Source organism: Cinclus cinclus, chromosome 20 (genome assembly GCF_963662255.1).
Source record: "Cinclus cinclus chromosome 20, bCinCin1.1, whole genome shotgun sequence".
NCBI classification, from domain to species: domain Eukaryota; kingdom Metazoa; phylum Chordata; class Aves; order Passeriformes; family Cinclidae; genus Cinclus; species Cinclus cinclus.
In genome coordinates, this window is record NC_085065.1 from 12,240,109 (window position 1) to 12,256,657 (window position 16,549).

General features: G+C 58.5%; 1 protein-coding gene across 1 annotated transcript in view; it reads left to right on the top strand.

Annotated features, from left to right (window-relative positions):
* The first annotated feature begins 190 nt into the window (after nucleotides 1–190).
* DNAH17 (dynein axonemal heavy chain 17) overlaps nucleotides 191–16,549 on the top strand; it is a 33,809-nt gene continuing 17,450 nt past the window's right edge. Inside the window, exons 1-44 of the mRNA XM_062506404.1 lie at nucleotides 191–535; nucleotides 1,227–1,420; nucleotides 1,682–1,874; nucleotides 1,994–2,093; nucleotides 2,171–2,256; nucleotides 2,372–2,497; nucleotides 2,727–2,882; nucleotides 2,966–3,049; nucleotides 3,369–3,554; nucleotides 3,813–3,929; nucleotides 4,041–4,309; nucleotides 4,427–4,622; nucleotides 4,728–4,874; nucleotides 5,124–5,232; nucleotides 5,368–5,471; nucleotides 5,574–5,714; nucleotides 5,827–5,970; nucleotides 6,132–6,314; nucleotides 6,419–6,703; nucleotides 6,811–6,980; nucleotides 7,221–7,443; nucleotides 7,524–7,640; nucleotides 7,761–7,847; nucleotides 8,040–8,192; nucleotides 8,547–8,795; nucleotides 9,002–9,124; nucleotides 9,308–9,655; nucleotides 9,735–9,826; nucleotides 9,946–10,072; nucleotides 10,292–10,444; nucleotides 10,842–10,967; nucleotides 11,113–11,220; nucleotides 11,337–11,468; nucleotides 11,752–11,912; nucleotides 11,999–12,155; nucleotides 12,365–12,469; nucleotides 12,921–13,078; nucleotides 13,559–13,697; nucleotides 14,264–14,491; nucleotides 14,644–14,781; nucleotides 15,268–15,400; nucleotides 15,593–15,720; nucleotides 15,812–15,960; nucleotides 16,244–16,526. Coding sequence (XP_062362388.1) covers nucleotides 191–535; nucleotides 1,227–1,420; nucleotides 1,682–1,874; nucleotides 1,994–2,093; nucleotides 2,171–2,256; nucleotides 2,372–2,497; nucleotides 2,727–2,882; nucleotides 2,966–3,049; nucleotides 3,369–3,554; nucleotides 3,813–3,929; nucleotides 4,041–4,309; nucleotides 4,427–4,622; nucleotides 4,728–4,874; nucleotides 5,124–5,232; nucleotides 5,368–5,471; nucleotides 5,574–5,714; nucleotides 5,827–5,970; nucleotides 6,132–6,314; nucleotides 6,419–6,703; nucleotides 6,811–6,980; nucleotides 7,221–7,443; nucleotides 7,524–7,640; nucleotides 7,761–7,847; nucleotides 8,040–8,192; nucleotides 8,547–8,795; nucleotides 9,002–9,124; nucleotides 9,308–9,655; nucleotides 9,735–9,826; nucleotides 9,946–10,072; nucleotides 10,292–10,444; nucleotides 10,842–10,967; nucleotides 11,113–11,220; nucleotides 11,337–11,468; nucleotides 11,752–11,912; nucleotides 11,999–12,155; nucleotides 12,365–12,469; nucleotides 12,921–13,078; nucleotides 13,559–13,697; nucleotides 14,264–14,491; nucleotides 14,644–14,781; nucleotides 15,268–15,400; nucleotides 15,593–15,720; nucleotides 15,812–15,960; nucleotides 16,244–16,526 — 7,152 coding nt within the window. The remainder of the gene's footprint in view (nucleotides 536–1,226; nucleotides 1,421–1,681; nucleotides 1,875–1,993; nucleotides 2,094–2,170; nucleotides 2,257–2,371; nucleotides 2,498–2,726; nucleotides 2,883–2,965; nucleotides 3,050–3,368; nucleotides 3,555–3,812; nucleotides 3,930–4,040; nucleotides 4,310–4,426; nucleotides 4,623–4,727; nucleotides 4,875–5,123; nucleotides 5,233–5,367; nucleotides 5,472–5,573; nucleotides 5,715–5,826; nucleotides 5,971–6,131; nucleotides 6,315–6,418; nucleotides 6,704–6,810; nucleotides 6,981–7,220; nucleotides 7,444–7,523; nucleotides 7,641–7,760; nucleotides 7,848–8,039; nucleotides 8,193–8,546; nucleotides 8,796–9,001; nucleotides 9,125–9,307; nucleotides 9,656–9,734; nucleotides 9,827–9,945; nucleotides 10,073–10,291; nucleotides 10,445–10,841; nucleotides 10,968–11,112; nucleotides 11,221–11,336; nucleotides 11,469–11,751; nucleotides 11,913–11,998; nucleotides 12,156–12,364; nucleotides 12,470–12,920; nucleotides 13,079–13,558; nucleotides 13,698–14,263; nucleotides 14,492–14,643; nucleotides 14,782–15,267; nucleotides 15,401–15,592; nucleotides 15,721–15,811; nucleotides 15,961–16,243; nucleotides 16,527–16,549) is intronic.

A 16,549-nucleotide genomic window follows, 5' to 3' on the forward strand; every position in this document is an offset into this window, starting at 1 on the left:
TATGGGACCGGCAGGGATGGGGTTGGCTTGGGGCCACTGGGACCAGGCAGGGATGGGACTGGCAGCTTCCCCTAAGACTGCATGTGCAGAGGGAAGGCTGAGGGCAGTGGAGGGAGGTCAAGGTGTGGGGTCTGCACAGCTCCTGGCTGAGTGGGGTTTTGCCCACTGGACCACCCCAGGTGCTGGCACGATGGCAGCCCCACAGGATGAGCGGTTGGAGCTCCTCGAGAGCTTGGCCACAGCGCTGCTGCACGTCCGGCCGGACAAGTGGGGCAAGTTTGTGGCCAGCGAGGAGACTTCAGTTATGCTGGACAAGTTCTTCAAGCTGCCAGAAATGCAGGAGTTGGTGCTGGTGGTGAACCCTGCTGGGCAGATCCTGCCCACTACCTGCTTCCCACCTGCCATAAAGGGCAAGGGAATCTACTGTGTGAAGAAGAAGGGAGACAGCATCACCGGGGAGAACTGTCGGAGTGCTCTGCTGGTGGGAGACATCAGCCCCTCGCCCGTGGAGCAGCTCATTGCCGTGCTGATAGAGGTAGGCTGTACCCCACAGCCTTGGGGCTGGCAGGGTGAGCTGAGCTCCCTGGGTACACTGCTGTACTGGGACCTCTGCTGTGGGCTGCTCTAGCCAGGTTTCCAGGTGGGCTCCAAAATAAACTAGAATTCACAGAAGAAAACTTGTCCCAGGCCCTCGCCCCGACCTTGTGGTGGCTCCCATCCTGTGTTGAACAAACCCTACAAGAGCTGGGTGAAGGCCACCATCCCAGTTTCCTTCTGGCCCCAGCTGGATCGCTTCCTCTCTGCAATTTTAGAAACTCATAATGCCCACTTACCTCTACACTGCAGCTAGGAAACATCTAAGTAGATTTCTCTCAAATTTCCTATAAATATTCCCACTGCCAGTCCATAGCACCCAAAAGCTGCATCAGCTCCAGGAGCCCCCACTATTCCCCCTCACTGCTGGGGGCTTTTGCTCATGTGCCAGCCCCTGACTCCACTAGATTCATCCACTGTGCCCCTTCCTGCACTTCCCAGGCCATGAGAGCTGGAAACCCATAGCAAGGGGTCTTTTGGTCACACTGATGAGATAAATATCACCAAAACCCATCTGTGGCCAACAGAGCTGGGACTGTGCTTCAGTGGGCAGCAAGAGGGGACACCGGGGTGCCCACTGCTCTGTGTACAGGAGGTCATGCCCAAGGGCCTGACCCAGCCCTGTCTCGCAGGTTGTGTCCCCTCTGCTCCTGAGCCAGGACGAGGGGTCAGGCTGGCCCAGGATTGTGGTGGAGGACATCGTGAGACAGACTCACCAGCTGCAGAACAAGCTGTTTGTGATGAATGGGAAGATCCAGGGAAAGCCACTGCTCCCCCTGCCCGAGCACCTGGTCAGCTGGGATGACACCGGTGCCACCCTGGACTGGTGGGTGCTGCTGGCACCACTTGGTGCCAGAAAAGCCTGGCAGGGGCCCAGGACAGCATAAATTGCTCAGGGAGGGACAGGAGCTGGGACATTGGCTAGGTCCCTGCACAGCCCTGGGCACAGACAGCCATCCCCTGCAGCAGTGTTTGAGGGGTTCATGCCAGGCACCTGCACCAGCACAGATGCAGGTGTGATGGGCTTCCCTAGGGCTGTTTGGGACAGTCCAGGACTCCCAGGTGGCATAACCCATCTGCCTTTCAGCCTGGTGGAGCCCACAGATGGTTCAGTGCTGCACTCCATCGAGACTGTCGTCATTGAGTGGTTCCAGCAGGTTGAAGAGATCTTTAGCCAGGACCCAGGGCAGCAACTGCAGGAGGGGCTGCACCCCCTGCCCAGGGTGGAATTTGATTTCTGGCAGACCAGGATGACCAACTTGGAGTGCATCATTGAGCAGGTGCTGTCTCACCCATGGTGGCCACATGTCCCCATGCTGAGCCCCCCATGCTGAGCCCCCCATGCTGAGCCCCCCATGCTGAGCCCCCCATGCTGATCCTGCCGTCTCTCCCCTCCCAGCTGCGCTCATCCCAAGTGTCAGTGCTGGCCAAGACCCTGGAGAAGGCTGACAGCTGCTACTGGCCCTCCCTGCAGAACATGTTCAGCGCCGTCACCGGGGGTGAGGTCCCATGACGTGGTGGTGGCTGCCTCCAACAGGGTGTCCTCCTCCCAACACAGACCTTTTCCCTGTCCTAGGTTTGGAGGAAGCCAGTGATGTCAGCCTCCACCTGCAACCACTGCAGGCACTGCTGGAGGAGATGGAGCAAGCAGATTACTCCCAGGTAAGTGATATGTGGCAAAATAACCAGGCACAGCCTGGTGGCCTCATCTGGGCAGTGGCAGAGCCCCAGAGGCTTCAGGGGGGACACATCCCCTGACGAGGCTCTGCTCCCACAGCTGCGGCCCTTCGTGCCCAAGGTACTCTGCACTGTCTGCCTGCTCCGGGCTCACTGCGTGCACTACCACTCTCCTGCCCACGTGGCCCGCATCCTGCAGGAGATCTGCAACTTCTTCATCAGCCTGGTACAGCCCCAGGGCCAGCACTGAACCACCCTGTCCACTCCAGCTGCCTCTCTGGGGCAGATACGGAGATGCAGTCGTGGTGACACAGAGACAAGGGAACAGCAGAGCCCCACGCAGGGTTGGGGAGACTCTGGGGCAGGCACGGGCTGCAGGCAACCACCAAAAAGTGTGTGGGGCTGAAGGGGGCAGGAGGAGCCTCCACATCCTCCTCTGCCTGTGTCTGTCCCAGACCTATAAATTCCTGAACCCAGAGGACATGCTGAAGGGGCTGCAAGGAGAGCCCCAGGAGACCCTGGAGGGACTCAAAGTCGCCATCTCCACCACAGAGAAGTTCTTCCAGTCCTACAGCACTTACTGCTCTGACCTAACGCCCTCACTGTTCCCGGTGGGTGCAGGGATGATGCAGGAACATCTGACCCCCCGCACACCAGCACCAGACTGACTCACCAGCCCCTCTCCCCCCTCCAGGAGCAGCCAGACCTCTGGGAGTTTCCTCCCACTCAGCTCTTTGGGAGGATGGATGCCTTCTTGCACAGGCTCAAGGCCATCAAGGTGACAGCCCAGCATTTCAGGGCACAGTGCCAGCCTCAGCCAGGCCTTCCCTGCCTTGGGCATCCTGGGGTGGGAGTGGCACAGGGTGAGCTCAGCTGCAGCCTGGGGCGGGCTGGGGCCGCTGGCACAGTGGGGCAGCACTGGGAGTTGAGTGGCACCGTTCCCAGCAGTTTCCCCCCAGCCCTGAGCCCCATGGCACCATGGGCACACCCTGGCCAGGCTGGGGAGCACCCCTGTGGGGATGCTGGCAGGATGTATCCCTGCGCTGGTGCTGCAGCTCCTGCACCCGCAGCCTGGGACAGGGGCAGCCAGGTAAAAGGGGGTTTACGTTTGCCAGGAGCTGTTCCAGACAGCTGTCGACTTCCTGAAGCTGGAGAAGATAGTGCTGGGAGGGGTGCGAGGAAACTTCCTTGGGACCTGGGTGCTGAGGATCTCTGAGGAGATCTGTGAAGCCACCAAAGCTTTTGCTGAATGCAAATATGATCCCTTGGATCCCGATGAAGAGGTGAGCAGATGCTGGAGTGGAAATGTAATGAATGCTGGAATGGAGGTGTTAACGTTGACTAAGTGAAAAGAAAAATATCTCTTGTGAGAATGTGCTGCAGAGGGATACATGGGACTGTCCCACAGCAGCACAGGGAGCAGGAGTCCCCACTCTGGAGCAGGTCATGGGGCCCTCTGAGTACAGCATATCCTTCCCGAAGGATCTGGGAAGGAGGCACAGGGGCTGTGCCACTTTAAACCGTTTTGCTTTCAATGGCAGGAATGGAGCAAAGACTTTGAAGAGTTCCAGAAGAAGGTTGAGGATGCAAACAAGCAGCTGGCTGCCATCTTCTGCCAAGGCTTTGATGACTGTAACCGCCTGACAGCTGCTGTGAAGGTACCTGTGCCCAGCTCAGCATCCTGGCACAGCTCTGGCAGGAACTGGGGGTCCCACCTGTCCTGGGACTGCTCCAGGGTGCAGGAACCAGTGCCTGCCTCTCTCCTACAGCTGGTGCACATGTTTGCCTCTGTGCTGGAGCGACCCCTGATCAAGGCTGAGGCTTCCCCCTGCTACACAGCCCTGCTGGGAATGTTTGAGGCAGAGCTGGAGAGCGTGAAGGCGCTGTATGACACCAGGATGGTGTCCCCTCCACCCCACGGGGGGGCCCCAGCCATCCACAAGAACCTGCCCCAGGTGGCTGGGAAGCTGAAGTGGGCTCTGGAGCTGCAGCAGCGGCTGGAGGGGCCACGCAAGGACTTGTTGGCCATCGACCACCCGTAGGTGCAGGTCCCCTGTCATCCCACAGGGACACAGGGCAGCAGTGGGGCAGGATCCAGCCTGGAGAGGGTCTCCTCCCATTCCCTGCAGCAGCAGCTCTCTTGTTGCTCTGACAGTGCCATGGTGAGTGCTGAGGCTGAGATGGTGTCCGGGAAGTACGAGGAAATGATGGGGATGCTGCAGAGTTACAGCCAGAGGATCTACCAGGAATGGGCACGCGGACCCGGGCAGGACTGCCACTTCAGCCTGGAACAGCCCCTGCTCCAGAGGGACCCCGAGTCTGGCCTCCTGCACGTGAACTTCAGCAGAGAGGTCGGTGCTGGCACGGGCAGCACCAGCAACCCGTCCCTGGGCTGACCCGGGGCTGCCTGAGCTGCAGTGGGTGCTGCTGCCAGCCCCTCCCGTGCTGCCCCACAGCTCTCTGCCGTCCTGCGGGAGGTGAAGTACCTGCACATCCAGCAGCAGCCAGACATCCCGAGCAACGCTGAGATCCTCTTTGCCCAAAATGAGACTTTCCAAAAGCTAGGGGACAACTTGGAGCTCATCGTGGGCTGGTACAATGAGGCAGGTTCTGAAGGGGAGACAACCCAGCTGTTTTTCCAGGCTGAGAAGGACTGGGGGTTTGGGTACCACAGGCACATCACTGGCACCTCAGCTCCCTGCCCATCCGTGGCTAAGCCAAGCCATGACTGCTGCCATCCACCTCCTGCCCCCACCGCTGTGTTGGTGGGGTGGGGACCCTGCTCCTAGATGCTATCTGAGGACATGGTGGCTCAGGTGAAGCAGCACTCACCTGTGGATGTGCTGGTTCAGGTGAAGCAGCAGCTGATGCCAGTGGAGAAGCCACTGCTGGCAGGGGAGCTAGAGGCCCTGGACATCCGTCTGGCCACTGCTGAGAAGACACTGTTCTGGAACCATGAAGGTACAAACCCCCACCTTGGCCACCCAAGACTGGGGACCCTCCTTGTGCATTTTGGGGGTCCTTGGTGCCCAGCACCAGCCGACCTACCACTGGGGCTGTCTCCACAATGTGCTTGTGTGCCCATTTCCCTCCCAGGTGTCATGGAATACATCCAGGAGATGAGGGAGAGCCTGCATGACCTGCAGAAACGGGTCCAGAGGGCAAAGCTGAACCTACAGAACATCACCCAGCTGATGGAGGTAATATTTGCTGGCACTCCACAAGCAGCTTTCTGGGACACACCTAGCCAGGGTTGTCCTTTCCCTGGCTCAGCAGAGCATCCCCTTCTCTCCTCTCTGCAGAACTGTTCAGCCACTCCCTTGATTGGAAGAAAAGACAACAAGGAAACTGCACTCCTGGACCTCGATGGGAAAGAAAACACCTTAGCTCAGCGCCGCGCTGTCATCGAGAGTACGGGCGAGAAGATCCAGGGCATGGTGAAGGTGAGAGCTGGCCCTGGAGCACTGGATGGCTCCCAGGGACACGAAGCAATGTTGGGAGCCGATGCCTTTGCTGGGCGCTCACTGACAAGCACTGGTGGTTTTCTGGTGGCAGGAGAACGCAGATCTGTTTAAGGCTGGCTTGTCCTCGCAGATATGGCTGGACTATGTGGCCTACATAGACAGAATCGTGTTGGATGGGCTCTGCAGGCTCGTTCACAGAACCCTGCAGCTGCTGCTCACCAACATGGACCCTGAGGTAGGTCCCGGTGTTCTGGAAGTGGTGTCCCTGTGCTGGGTGCCCCAGCACTCTCTGTCAGTCTGGTCAGTGGCCAGATGTGATGTCCCCGTGCTCCCTGCAGCTCGAGGGCTGTGGGGCTGTGGGACATGAGCCCCCAGAGTGGGCACTGCCCTTTGCAGACCCAGGCGTCCCCGCTGTTCGAGGTGCGCATGGAGCTGACGGAGGGCAGGGTGCAGTACCAGCCCTCGCTGGACGCTGGGGCTGGTGACAGTTTCCTGGTGCTGGTGGAAGGGCTGCTCGGGGACACGGAGGCGGTGGCAGCGTCCATGCCACGGCTGCTGGAGGGGGCGGTCAGCTACAAGGTGAGTTCATCACAGGCACAGCTCCCAGCCAGCACAGGGTGGGTGAGGGTGGGTGAGGGTGGCCGTGTCCCTGGCCAGGCCCCGAGCTCTACCTGTCCCATCAGACTGCGCTGGAGGAGCAGGCGGAGCTCCTGAGGATGCAGGAGAAGCTGATGTCGCTGGTGGTCAGCACCATGACAGAAGGAGAAGAATTCAGTGCCAGCTTTGAGGAGCACTCCCACCTGTGGCAGGAGAGCCCTGAGGAGTTCCTGCAGCGCTTCCTCACCATGGACAGAGCCCCCAGCCCTGGAGAGGGAGAGACAAAGCCAGGCACAGAGCCACAGCCGCAGCCAGAACCAGAGAAGCCCTTGGCACCTGGGCTACCACCCCTCCAGTTCTTTCAACAGGAGGTGTGGGATGGGTGCCTGGAGATGTGCTGAGTGCTTGGGGTACCCTAGAGGATACTGGGTGCCCAGGGAGGTGCCAGCCACAGACTGTGACCCATTCTTGTCCCCAGATCGACGCTCTCGAGGCACTGCATGAAGACCTGCTGGGGTTTGAGGAAACCAGGGTGTTTGGGGGGTGGCTGCAGAGTGACTGCCGCCCCTTCAAGAAGGCACTGCTGGATGCCATCAAGGGCCAGAGCCTGGTGCTCCGGCAGTACCTCGCCCACCACGTCACCAGCAGGTAAGGCTCCCCAGCCCTGGCACAGGGACAGGGTGGCTCCCAGTGACTGAAGCTCAGCTAAGCTGTGGCACAGGCACCACTGTGTGCCAGGGCAGGGCTGAAACAGAGAGACAGCCCTGAAAGTGAAGGTTGCAGGTGAAGGTTCCCAGCAGCTTCAGGGGTGAGTTTCTGAGCGGGTCACGCTCTGAAGAGTAAGCCCCTAACCCCAGGAACACCTGATGAGCACGATTGTCCTCTCAGTCTCCAGGAGCTGCAGGATTTCATCCAACAGTCCACTGCTGGCTTGAGTAAAACTCTGGAGGAGGGAGACTATGAAGGACTGGTGGCAGTGATGGGACACCTGGCGAGGGTCAAGGAGAGGCAGGAGGTGACTGACGTCATGTTTGAGCCCTTGAAAGAGACGGTTGCGCTGCTCAAGACTTATGGGGACAAGATGCCAGAGGAGATCCACCTGCAGCTCCAGGTAGGCTGCTTAGCCTGTGGGGGGGCTGAGCAAGGGCTGACTGGGGCCAGGCTGGTGACCCCACACGGTGTCCACTGCAGAAGCTGCCCGAGCAGTGGGACAACAACAAGAAGCTGTGCCTGCGGGTGGCGGAGAGCGCGGCGCCCCTGCAAGCCGCCGAGGCCGCCGTCCTCCGTGACAAGTGCCAGGACTTCGAGGTGGCTCCCTGGGGCTGCGGGTAGGGAGGCAGCTCCGAGGCAGCTTTGGGAAGACTCTGCCACTCTTCCTCACTGTCAGGTCCTGGCTGTCCCCATGAGCCCCCCTGTCTTCCCACGCAGGTCCAGCAGCTCGCCTTCCGGGAGAGTTTCCTGGAAAAAGCCCCTTTCTCGTACACAGACCCCCATCCCTACAAGTCACTGAACAAGGTAAGGAAGGGGAGGACACCAGGGCCACTGCTGTCCCTGCTGGCACTGCCTGGGCAGCCACTCCAGGTCTGGCTCCAGCTCTCAGGCTGACAGGGAAGGTCTGGCCCTGCAGCAGGGACAGAGCCACTGCTGGGATAGAGACACGTCCCTGGCACAGTCCCTGGCTGACACCTTTTCCTTTCCTCCATCCAGCAACATAAGAGCATCATGGCGTTGGAGAAGGAAATGGCAGCCCTGGCCACCTCAGCTGCACTGTTTGAGGTGTCAGTCCCCGAGTACAAACAGCTGAAAACGTGTCGCAAGGAGCTGCGCCTGCTGAAGGAGCTCTGGGACATGGTCACCCTGGTATGGGCTGTGGTCTGGGAGCAGGGCACAGAGCCCAGCCCTGCTTCCAGGCAAGGGCCGCACAGTAGGCTGCTCTTGGCTGGCATGGGCACCTGCTGCAGGTACCTGGTGCCAGCTGGCCATTGCCAGCTGAAGGTGCAGAGCTGTTGCAGCTTCTCAGAGAGCTCGTTGCTATCAGAGGGAGGATGAGACATAGGGCAGGTTGTCACACCTAGAGCAGGTCTGCGTGGTGTGTGCATGTGTGGAGGGCCCAGTGGGCACACAGGGCATGTGGGCACTGTGGTGTGCTGCTCCTCTTCCTGGGCTGGAATGCTTCTGCTAATCACATGTTGTGAAAATGTATCCTGGCTCCAGGTGAACTTGAACATCGACACCTGGAAGACAACCAGGTGGGCAGAGCTCAACATTGAGGATATGGATATTGAGTGCAAGAAATTCGCTAAAGACATCCGGAGTTTGGATAAGGAGGTGAAGAGCTGGGACGCGTTCACAGGGCTGGACAGCAGCATGAAGAACATGATGACGTCCCTGCGTGCCGTGAGCGAGCTGCAGAACCCGGCCATCAGGGACCGGCACTGGCAGGAGCTCGTGCACACAGCCAAGGTGCTCCCACGTCCTCCTGCCCATCCCTGGCCCAAGAGGCTCCCGAGATCCACAACCAGTGAGGGAACAGTGCCATTAGGTTTAAATCGGGCCACGTGCGAATATTTGCATAGGGTCTCTAAATGTGGGTGTTATTGAGCTGGTTTGGGTGAGCTGCCTCTCTGTGGAGGGGAGTCCATGGCCCAACCACACTGCTTCTGCTCCAGGCGGAATTCACCATGTCTGAGAAAACCACCCTGGCGGATCTGCTGCAGCTGAATCTGCACAAGTTTGAGGAGGAGGTTCGCAGCATTGTGGACAAAGCGTCAAAGGAGGCTGGGATGGAGAAGGTAAATGGGGCTCAGCTCCTCCCTTCTTTGCCGAGACCCCTGTGCCAATGTGACTGTCACGGGCTTGTGACAGAGTGGGGCTGGAGTCCACAGGGAGTGCACAGAGCCTGTGGAGCCCTCTGTCCTGTGCCCTCCTGGACCCAGCACCATGGCATCCAGCCCATCCTCATGCCCCACCTGCAGGTGCTGAATGCCCTGGACACTACTTGGGCAACAATGGAGTTTGAGTATGAGCCGCACAGCAGGACCCAGCTCCCACTGCTCAAGGCGGATGAGCTGCTCATTGAGACGCTAGAGGACAACCAAATGCAGCTGCAGAACGTGCTGGCCTCCAAGTACCGAGCCTTCTTCCTTCAGAGGGCACAGGACTGGCAGCACAAGCTGTCAACCACCGACACTGTTATCAACACCTGGTTTGAGGTACAGAGGAAGTGGAGTCACCTGGAAACAATCTTCATAGCATCTGAAGACACACGCAGTCAACTGCCAGAGGAGTCCAAGAAATTTGATCTCATTGATGAGGATTTCCGAGTGCGAAGCCCATTCCCCCTCTCCTTTTCCCTCCAGCTCTCAGCCAGTTTGGGCTGACTGAAATGTTTTTCCCCTTCAGGACCTGATGGCTGATGCAGTGCAAACCCCCAACGTGATTGAATGCACCAACAAGCCCGGGCTGCACACCCGGCTGGAAGCGCTGCAGGAAAGGTAAGGATCGAGTCATGATGGTGAAGCATTTGGGGGCCAAAGGAAGGGGTTGGGTCCTCCAAAGCAAAGAGTAAAACCAATACATGGGGTTTAATGGCAGGTTTTTCTGTTTTCTCCAGGCTGGCAGTCTGTGAGAAGGCCTTGGCTGAATACCTTGAGACCAAAAGACTGGCTTTTCCACGGTTCTACTTTGTTTCCTCTGCGGACCTGTTGGATATTTTATCGAAGGGGACTGAGCCCCTTGAGGTACAGGCTGTGTGTGAGCATGGGCAGGAGTCCTGTGCCATTTCCCTGTACTCATTTGAGCAGTTTTAGAACATTTTTCACTCTTATGGGCAGAACACCATCCCTGCTCCCCCTTCCTGGGGGTGCAGTGCCCAGGGAGCACCCAGGGGTAGATCCAACTGCTGATCACACCTCCACACATGACAGGGCTCCTGACAGTGGCTGTGCCTCCGCTCTCAGGTGTCCCGGCACTTGACGAAGCTCTTTGACAGTTTGGCCAAGCTGGAGTTCATGCAGGGCTCAGACAAAAAGCCTCAGAAGGTGGCCCACGGGATGTTCAGCCGGGACGGGGAGTACGTGGCCTTCGATGCAGACTGCGACCTGTCCGGCCAGGTGAGCTGAACTTCGGGAGACTCTGCAGGCTGAGCAGGGGGCGGGTTGAGGATGGGGATGAGCCTTTTGCTGGTTGTGTTCTAACAGCCTGGCAGGAGTATGAAAATGCAATTACAGAGATTTTTGGGCAAAAATCCCAGAAATGGCCACCTGCACTGTAGGTACAGAGCAGCACAGCCATAGGAACCTGCTCAGCCTCACAGTCCCTCGAGGGCTGCAGGGTGGTTACCCCTTGGCTGTTTGCCCTCAGACCACCCCTCATCACATGCTGTGGGATGTGCCCTGCAGGACCAGCACCAGGCTCTGTGCCGTGGTGTACTGCAGTGTGCAGGGAGGGCTTTCTGCAGCCTGAGGGGTGGGAGCTGCTCGCTCAGCTCTGCTGGCTGTGACCCTGCAGGTGGAGGTTTGGCTGAACCGGCTGCTGCAGCGCATGCGCTCGACCCTGCGCAGCCTCATCCCCCTGGCCCTGGGCACCTACGAGGACAAGCCACGGGAGCAGTGGGTGTTTGACTACCCAGCCCAGGTGGGTGCTGCTGCATGGGGCCAGGCTCAGCTGGCTCTGAGAGGCACAGGAGCAAGAGCCAGAGAGCTCCAGGAGGCACAGGCACCCACCCTGGGCCATAGCACGTTCCTCTTTATGGTTGTGTTGTCCCCATGGTTCGCTGCAGGTCGCTCTCACGTGCACCCAGATCACCTGGACCTCAGAGGTTGGTGTTGCCTTTGCAAATCTGGAGAAAGGTTATGAGAATGCCCTGAAGGATTATAACAAGAAGCAGGTTGGCATCATCCACACCTGACCTGGAGCCAGCCCGAGCCTGCCAGGGCAGGGGTCATTGAGAGGTGGGCACATGAGGGCATCAACTCTATGTCCATAATTCCTGTCCTGCCCCAGATCGCTCGGCTGAACGCCCTGATTTCCCTGCTCCTTGGGAGCCTGAGTGCTGGAGACAGAATGAAGATCATGACAATCTGTACTATTGATGTCCATGCAAGAGATGTTGTGGCCAAAATGATCCAAACAAAGGTATTTGGTAGCAGAGGGAATTTTTGCTGCAGCATCTATCAGAACTTTGGAGCACGGATTTTCTAATATTCCATTGCTTTCGGGCTGGGCACCTCTGTTGGCAGGTGTGGCATGGGCTGGGCCATGAGGAGGGATGGTCCTCACCCACCCCAGCACGGCCCTGGGACCCTTGCACACCATCCTTGCGCTGGGAACAGTCCCGAGGCAGGGTGTGCCGCTGTGCCAGCGGTCGGGCTGGGCAGTGCCCGTGCCCACCTGCCCTCCACAGCCAGCTGCTCTGCAGGTGGAGAGCTCCCAGGCGTTTGCCTGGCAGTCGCAGCTGCGGCACCGCTGGGACGAGGGGGAGAAGCACTGCTACGCCAACATCTGCGACGCGCAGCTCCTGTACGCCTACGAGTACCTGGGCAACACCCCCCGGCTGGTCATCACCCCCCTGACGGACAGGTGGGCTCCCCACGCCTCCCCTGCCCCGGCACTGCGGCCGCGCCTCGCCATGGGCCCCGCTCAGCCCCGCTGTCCTCCCTGGGCAGGTGCTACATCACCCTGACCCAGTCCCTTCACCTCTACATGGGGGGGGCCCCCGCTGGCCCCGCAGGCACCGGGAAAACTGAGACCACCAAGGACCTGGGCCGGGCCGTGGGCATCATGGTCTACGTGTTCAACTGCTCCGAGCAGATGGACTACAAGGTGGGCAGGGGGCAACAGGAGGTGAGAGCCATGGGGTGTCCAAGACGAGGAGACCCTGGTTTTGGGTCTGTGGGAGCCCAGGGGTAGGGGGGGCTTCATCACTGCGTGGGCATCTGTCAGCACTCGAGTTTTGTCACCAAATCCCCAGTGCAGCTGCTGTGAGGGATGGCAGTGCCTGAGCCCTGTCCCACTGCTCTGTTTCTCTCCAGTCCTGTGGGAACATCTACAAAGGACTTGCCCAGACGGGCGCCTGGGGCTGCTTTGATGAGTTCAATCGCATTTTGGTGGAGGTCCTGTCTGTCATTGCGGTGCAGGTGTGTGCTGTCCCCGCAGGCCAGTGGCACTGGGTGCCAAAGAGCCTTCCCAGCTCATGTCCTGGGTGCTTCCCCAGTAATACCTGACTCGCTGGACAGTTTGCCACTGTTCTCTCCATTGTTTTGGACCCCTGTTTGGACTCGGGGTGGGGGGCAGAAGCACAGCAGTGCAGGGGATTTGGGCAGAGTTAAACCCCACAGCCTAGCTGTGTCTCAGCCTGGTGACCTGTCACCCCCCAGCTCTGCCATCACCTGGGACAGGGAGATGGGGTGATTAGGAAGGAGCAGGTTTAAGGCCAGCTCTTCTACTGCCGTGTCTTCAGCTAGATCTCAGTGTTACTGCTGGCACAGCCAAACCCTCAGGCTCACCTTGGGGAGCAGTCAGGGCCAGCCAGAGCACTGGGCTGGGAGCTGGGAACTGCCAGCACCAACACTTCTGCCCACCTGGCAGGTCAAATGTATTCAAGATGCAATCCGTGCCAAGAAGAAAACTTTCAACTTCCTTGGGGAGACCATCTCCCTGGTGCCATCAGTTGGGCTCTTCATCACCATGAACCCTGGCTACGCCGGGCGCACAGAGCTGCCCGAGAATCTGAAAGCTCTGTTCAGGTGGGTCGGTGTCACTGCAGCACTTGCGTGCCACACCCACAGTGTGACCTCAGCCCAGGGGGTTTGTGTGCACTGGTGGCCCTGGTGTGAGGGAGCCTTGGCAGCACAGGACAGTCCAGTCACTCCCCAGGCAGGGGGAGCTGGGCTGCTCAGCAAGGGGAGAGGATGCTCAAGGGCGTTGCCACCCTCAAACAAAAATCCAATTAAGAGTAGGACAAAAAGATGGGGAGGCACTGTAAGGGGAGGCACAGAGATGCTGTGGGACCCCTGTCCTTGGTGAAACTCAACCTGTGACTACAGAAGGGCTCCAGTCTGGTGGGACATGAGCCCCACTTGGAGGAGTCTGGGCAGGACACCCCAGCAAGTGGAACTGCAGCAACTGACTGCTGGTTACTCTGGAAACTTGAGGCATACCTCGGGGGCTGTGGGAGGGTAAGGACCTGGTGAATGGCCCTGACAGCTGCAGCTGCTCCTCTCTAGACCCTGCGCTATGGTGGTCCCCGATTTTGAACTGATCTGCGAAATCATGCTTGTGGCAGAGGGATTTCTTGATGCTAGGCTCCTGGCAAGAAAGTTCATCACTCTCTACACACTCTGCAGAGAGCTGCTGTCGAAACAGGTAATTAACAGTGTTACATAGTAATATATGGCTGTAACATAGGCTGTGAAAGAGTCCATTTGAACATCAAGCCTGACACACTTTAGTGGGATTGCTGGTGGTGACACATGGAGTGACACATGGTTCTGCACAGCTCAGGTCTATGGCTGGGCAAGATCCACTTCTACTTGGTGCATCATTACAGCACCTTTCTGCCTTAAGGAAGGAATCAAGAAGCCCAAAAGCAGAATAGCATGGAATTAATTAGAATTAGAATTAGAATTAGAATTAGAATTAGAATTAGAATTAGGCCAGTTAAGGTGAGAGCACTCAGATATTATTCATCTCAAGAGAGGTGATTTACACTATAAACCTGTCTCCAAGAAGGAAGTCGGATTTCCAGTTCCAAACCACCCCCATGACTGACAGAGGCATCTCCTGTAAATCAGCTCAGTTTAGGTCCAGCCCATGGGTGCCCTATGGGTGACCTGGCTGGGGGCTGATGGACAGCGTGTCCCTCTGCAATGCTGTTTGAAGCAGTTCTTCCTCACCAAAGTGAAATGGTGATTCTCTGCTTCCTGTCACAGGATCACTATGACTGGGGGCTGCGGGCCATCAAGTCAGTGCTGGTGGTGGCAGGCTCCTTGAAGAGGGGGGACCCTGGCTCTGCAGAGGACCAGGTTCTGATGAGAGCTTTACGAGACTTCAATATCCCCAAGATTGTGACAGATGACTTGCCTGTGTTCTTGGGGCTCATTGGAGACCTGTTTCCAGCACTGGACGTTCCCAGGAAGAGGGACCTCAACTTTGAGAAGGTGCAAGCCCGAGCATGGCACCATTGCCAGAGATGTCCCAGTCCTGGCAGGATCCAGAGGCTGATGGTCCATTCAGTGCTTCTGGGAGCAGCCAGCTCATCTCCAGGGATTTTCCAAGGCTGCTGGTGGTCAATTCCTCCTCTCCCTCCCAGGTCATCCGTGAGTCCGTGCTGGAGCTGAAGCTGCAGGCAGAGGAGAATTTTGTGCTGAAGGTGGTACAGCTGGAGGAGCTGCTACAAGTGCGACACTCCGTCTTCGTCGTTGGCAACGCCGGCTGTGGCAAGTCCCAGGTAGTGGCCAAACCATCCTGAGGACACAGGGCCCCTTTGGCCTCGGCCAAGCACATCCCACAGCCTCCCACAGGTTTTGGTGAGGGCCGTGCAGAGCCCAGCCCTGCCAGAGCGGTGCTGGGATGGAGAACAGCAGTGCAGCCATGGCTGGGCCCTCAGGCACTGTGTGTGCCAGGCTGAGCCCCTCCAGCTGAGCAGGTTTGGGATGCACAGCTCAGGGGCTGCCCAAGGCACCCACGAGCAGAGCAGAGACAAAGACAGAGAGCAGACAGGGGCACACTGTCACCATTGATGCTGGGCAGGATGACAGGACAGTGCTGCACCATGCCCTGGGCAGAAGCTGGCTCTGCAGAGGGAGGGCAGGGGCTTCCCCAGAGGCAGCCCAGGTGGGAGCAGGGCTCCGTGTCCCCCACTGCACGCAGAGGCTGCTGGAGGCTGTGGTTGCCCTGTGGGATCACACCTGTGGCTGCACCATCCTCTCCACAGGTGCTGAAGTCACTCAACAAGACGTACCAGAGGCTGAAAAGGAGACCAGTCACCGTGGACCTCGACCCCAAGGCTGTGACCTGCGATGAGCTGTTTGGGATCATTCATCCAGCCACACGGGAATGGAAGGATGGTGAGACAGCAGTGCTGTGAGCTCAGTTCATGGCATGTGAGATGGAATGGGAAGACTTTTCCTTGTGGCTCCTTCCTGGAGTGGGGGGGGGGAAAGGAATGTGTTTCATGGGAGCACCAATCCCACTGGAGGTGGTGTCCTCCAGCAAATGGCTGTGTGGAGAGGAACAACCCGAGTGTCTCTGTGGGGCAGGTCTGTTCTCCACAGCAATGCGTGACCTGGCCAACATCACACATGATGGGCCCAAATGGATCATCCTTGATGGAGACATTGACCCGATGTGGATCGAGTCCTTGAACACAGTCATGGATGACAATAAGGTGGGTGCAATCACGCCCCAGGGCCTTTGCTCACTGCCTGTCTCGGGGGGACCAGCTCCAGACATCCCCCACAATGAGCCCCTTCCCCCAGGTCCTCACCTTGGCCAGCAACGAGCGCATCCCCCTCACTCCCACCATGCGGCTCATCTTCGAGATCAGCCACCTGCGCACGGCCACGCCGGCCACCGTGTCCCGGGCTGGGATCCTCTACATCAACCCCACAGACCTGGGCTGGAACCCGTGAGATGGGCAGGGATGGGATGGGATGGGATGGGATGGGATGGGATGGGATGGGATGGGATGGGATGGGATGGGATGGGATGGGATGGGATGGGATGGGATGGGATGGGATAATGGGATGGGATGGGATAATGGGATGGGATGGGATGGGATAATGGGATGGGATGGGATGGGATGGGATGGGATGGGATGGGATGGGATGGGATGGGATGGGATGGGATGGGATGGGATGGGATGGGATGGGATGGGATGCTCACTGTAGCCTTGCTTGTCTCTCCCACAGCATTGTGACCAGCTGGATTGAGACAAGGACAGTGAAGTCTGAGAAGGCTGCTCTGATGATCCTCTTTGACAAGTACTTGCCACCATGCCTGGAGAAGCTCAGGTCTGGGTTCAAGACAATCACCCCTGTTCCTGAGGTCACAGCCATACAGACAGTTCTGTCCCTGCTAGAATGTTTCCTGACACCAAAGAATGTCCCACCAGACTCACCCCGGGAGCAATATGAGCTCTTCTTTGTCTTTGCGTGTGTCTGGGCCTTCGGTGGGGCCTTGTTCCACGACCAGGTACAGCCATGGGACTGCCTGGC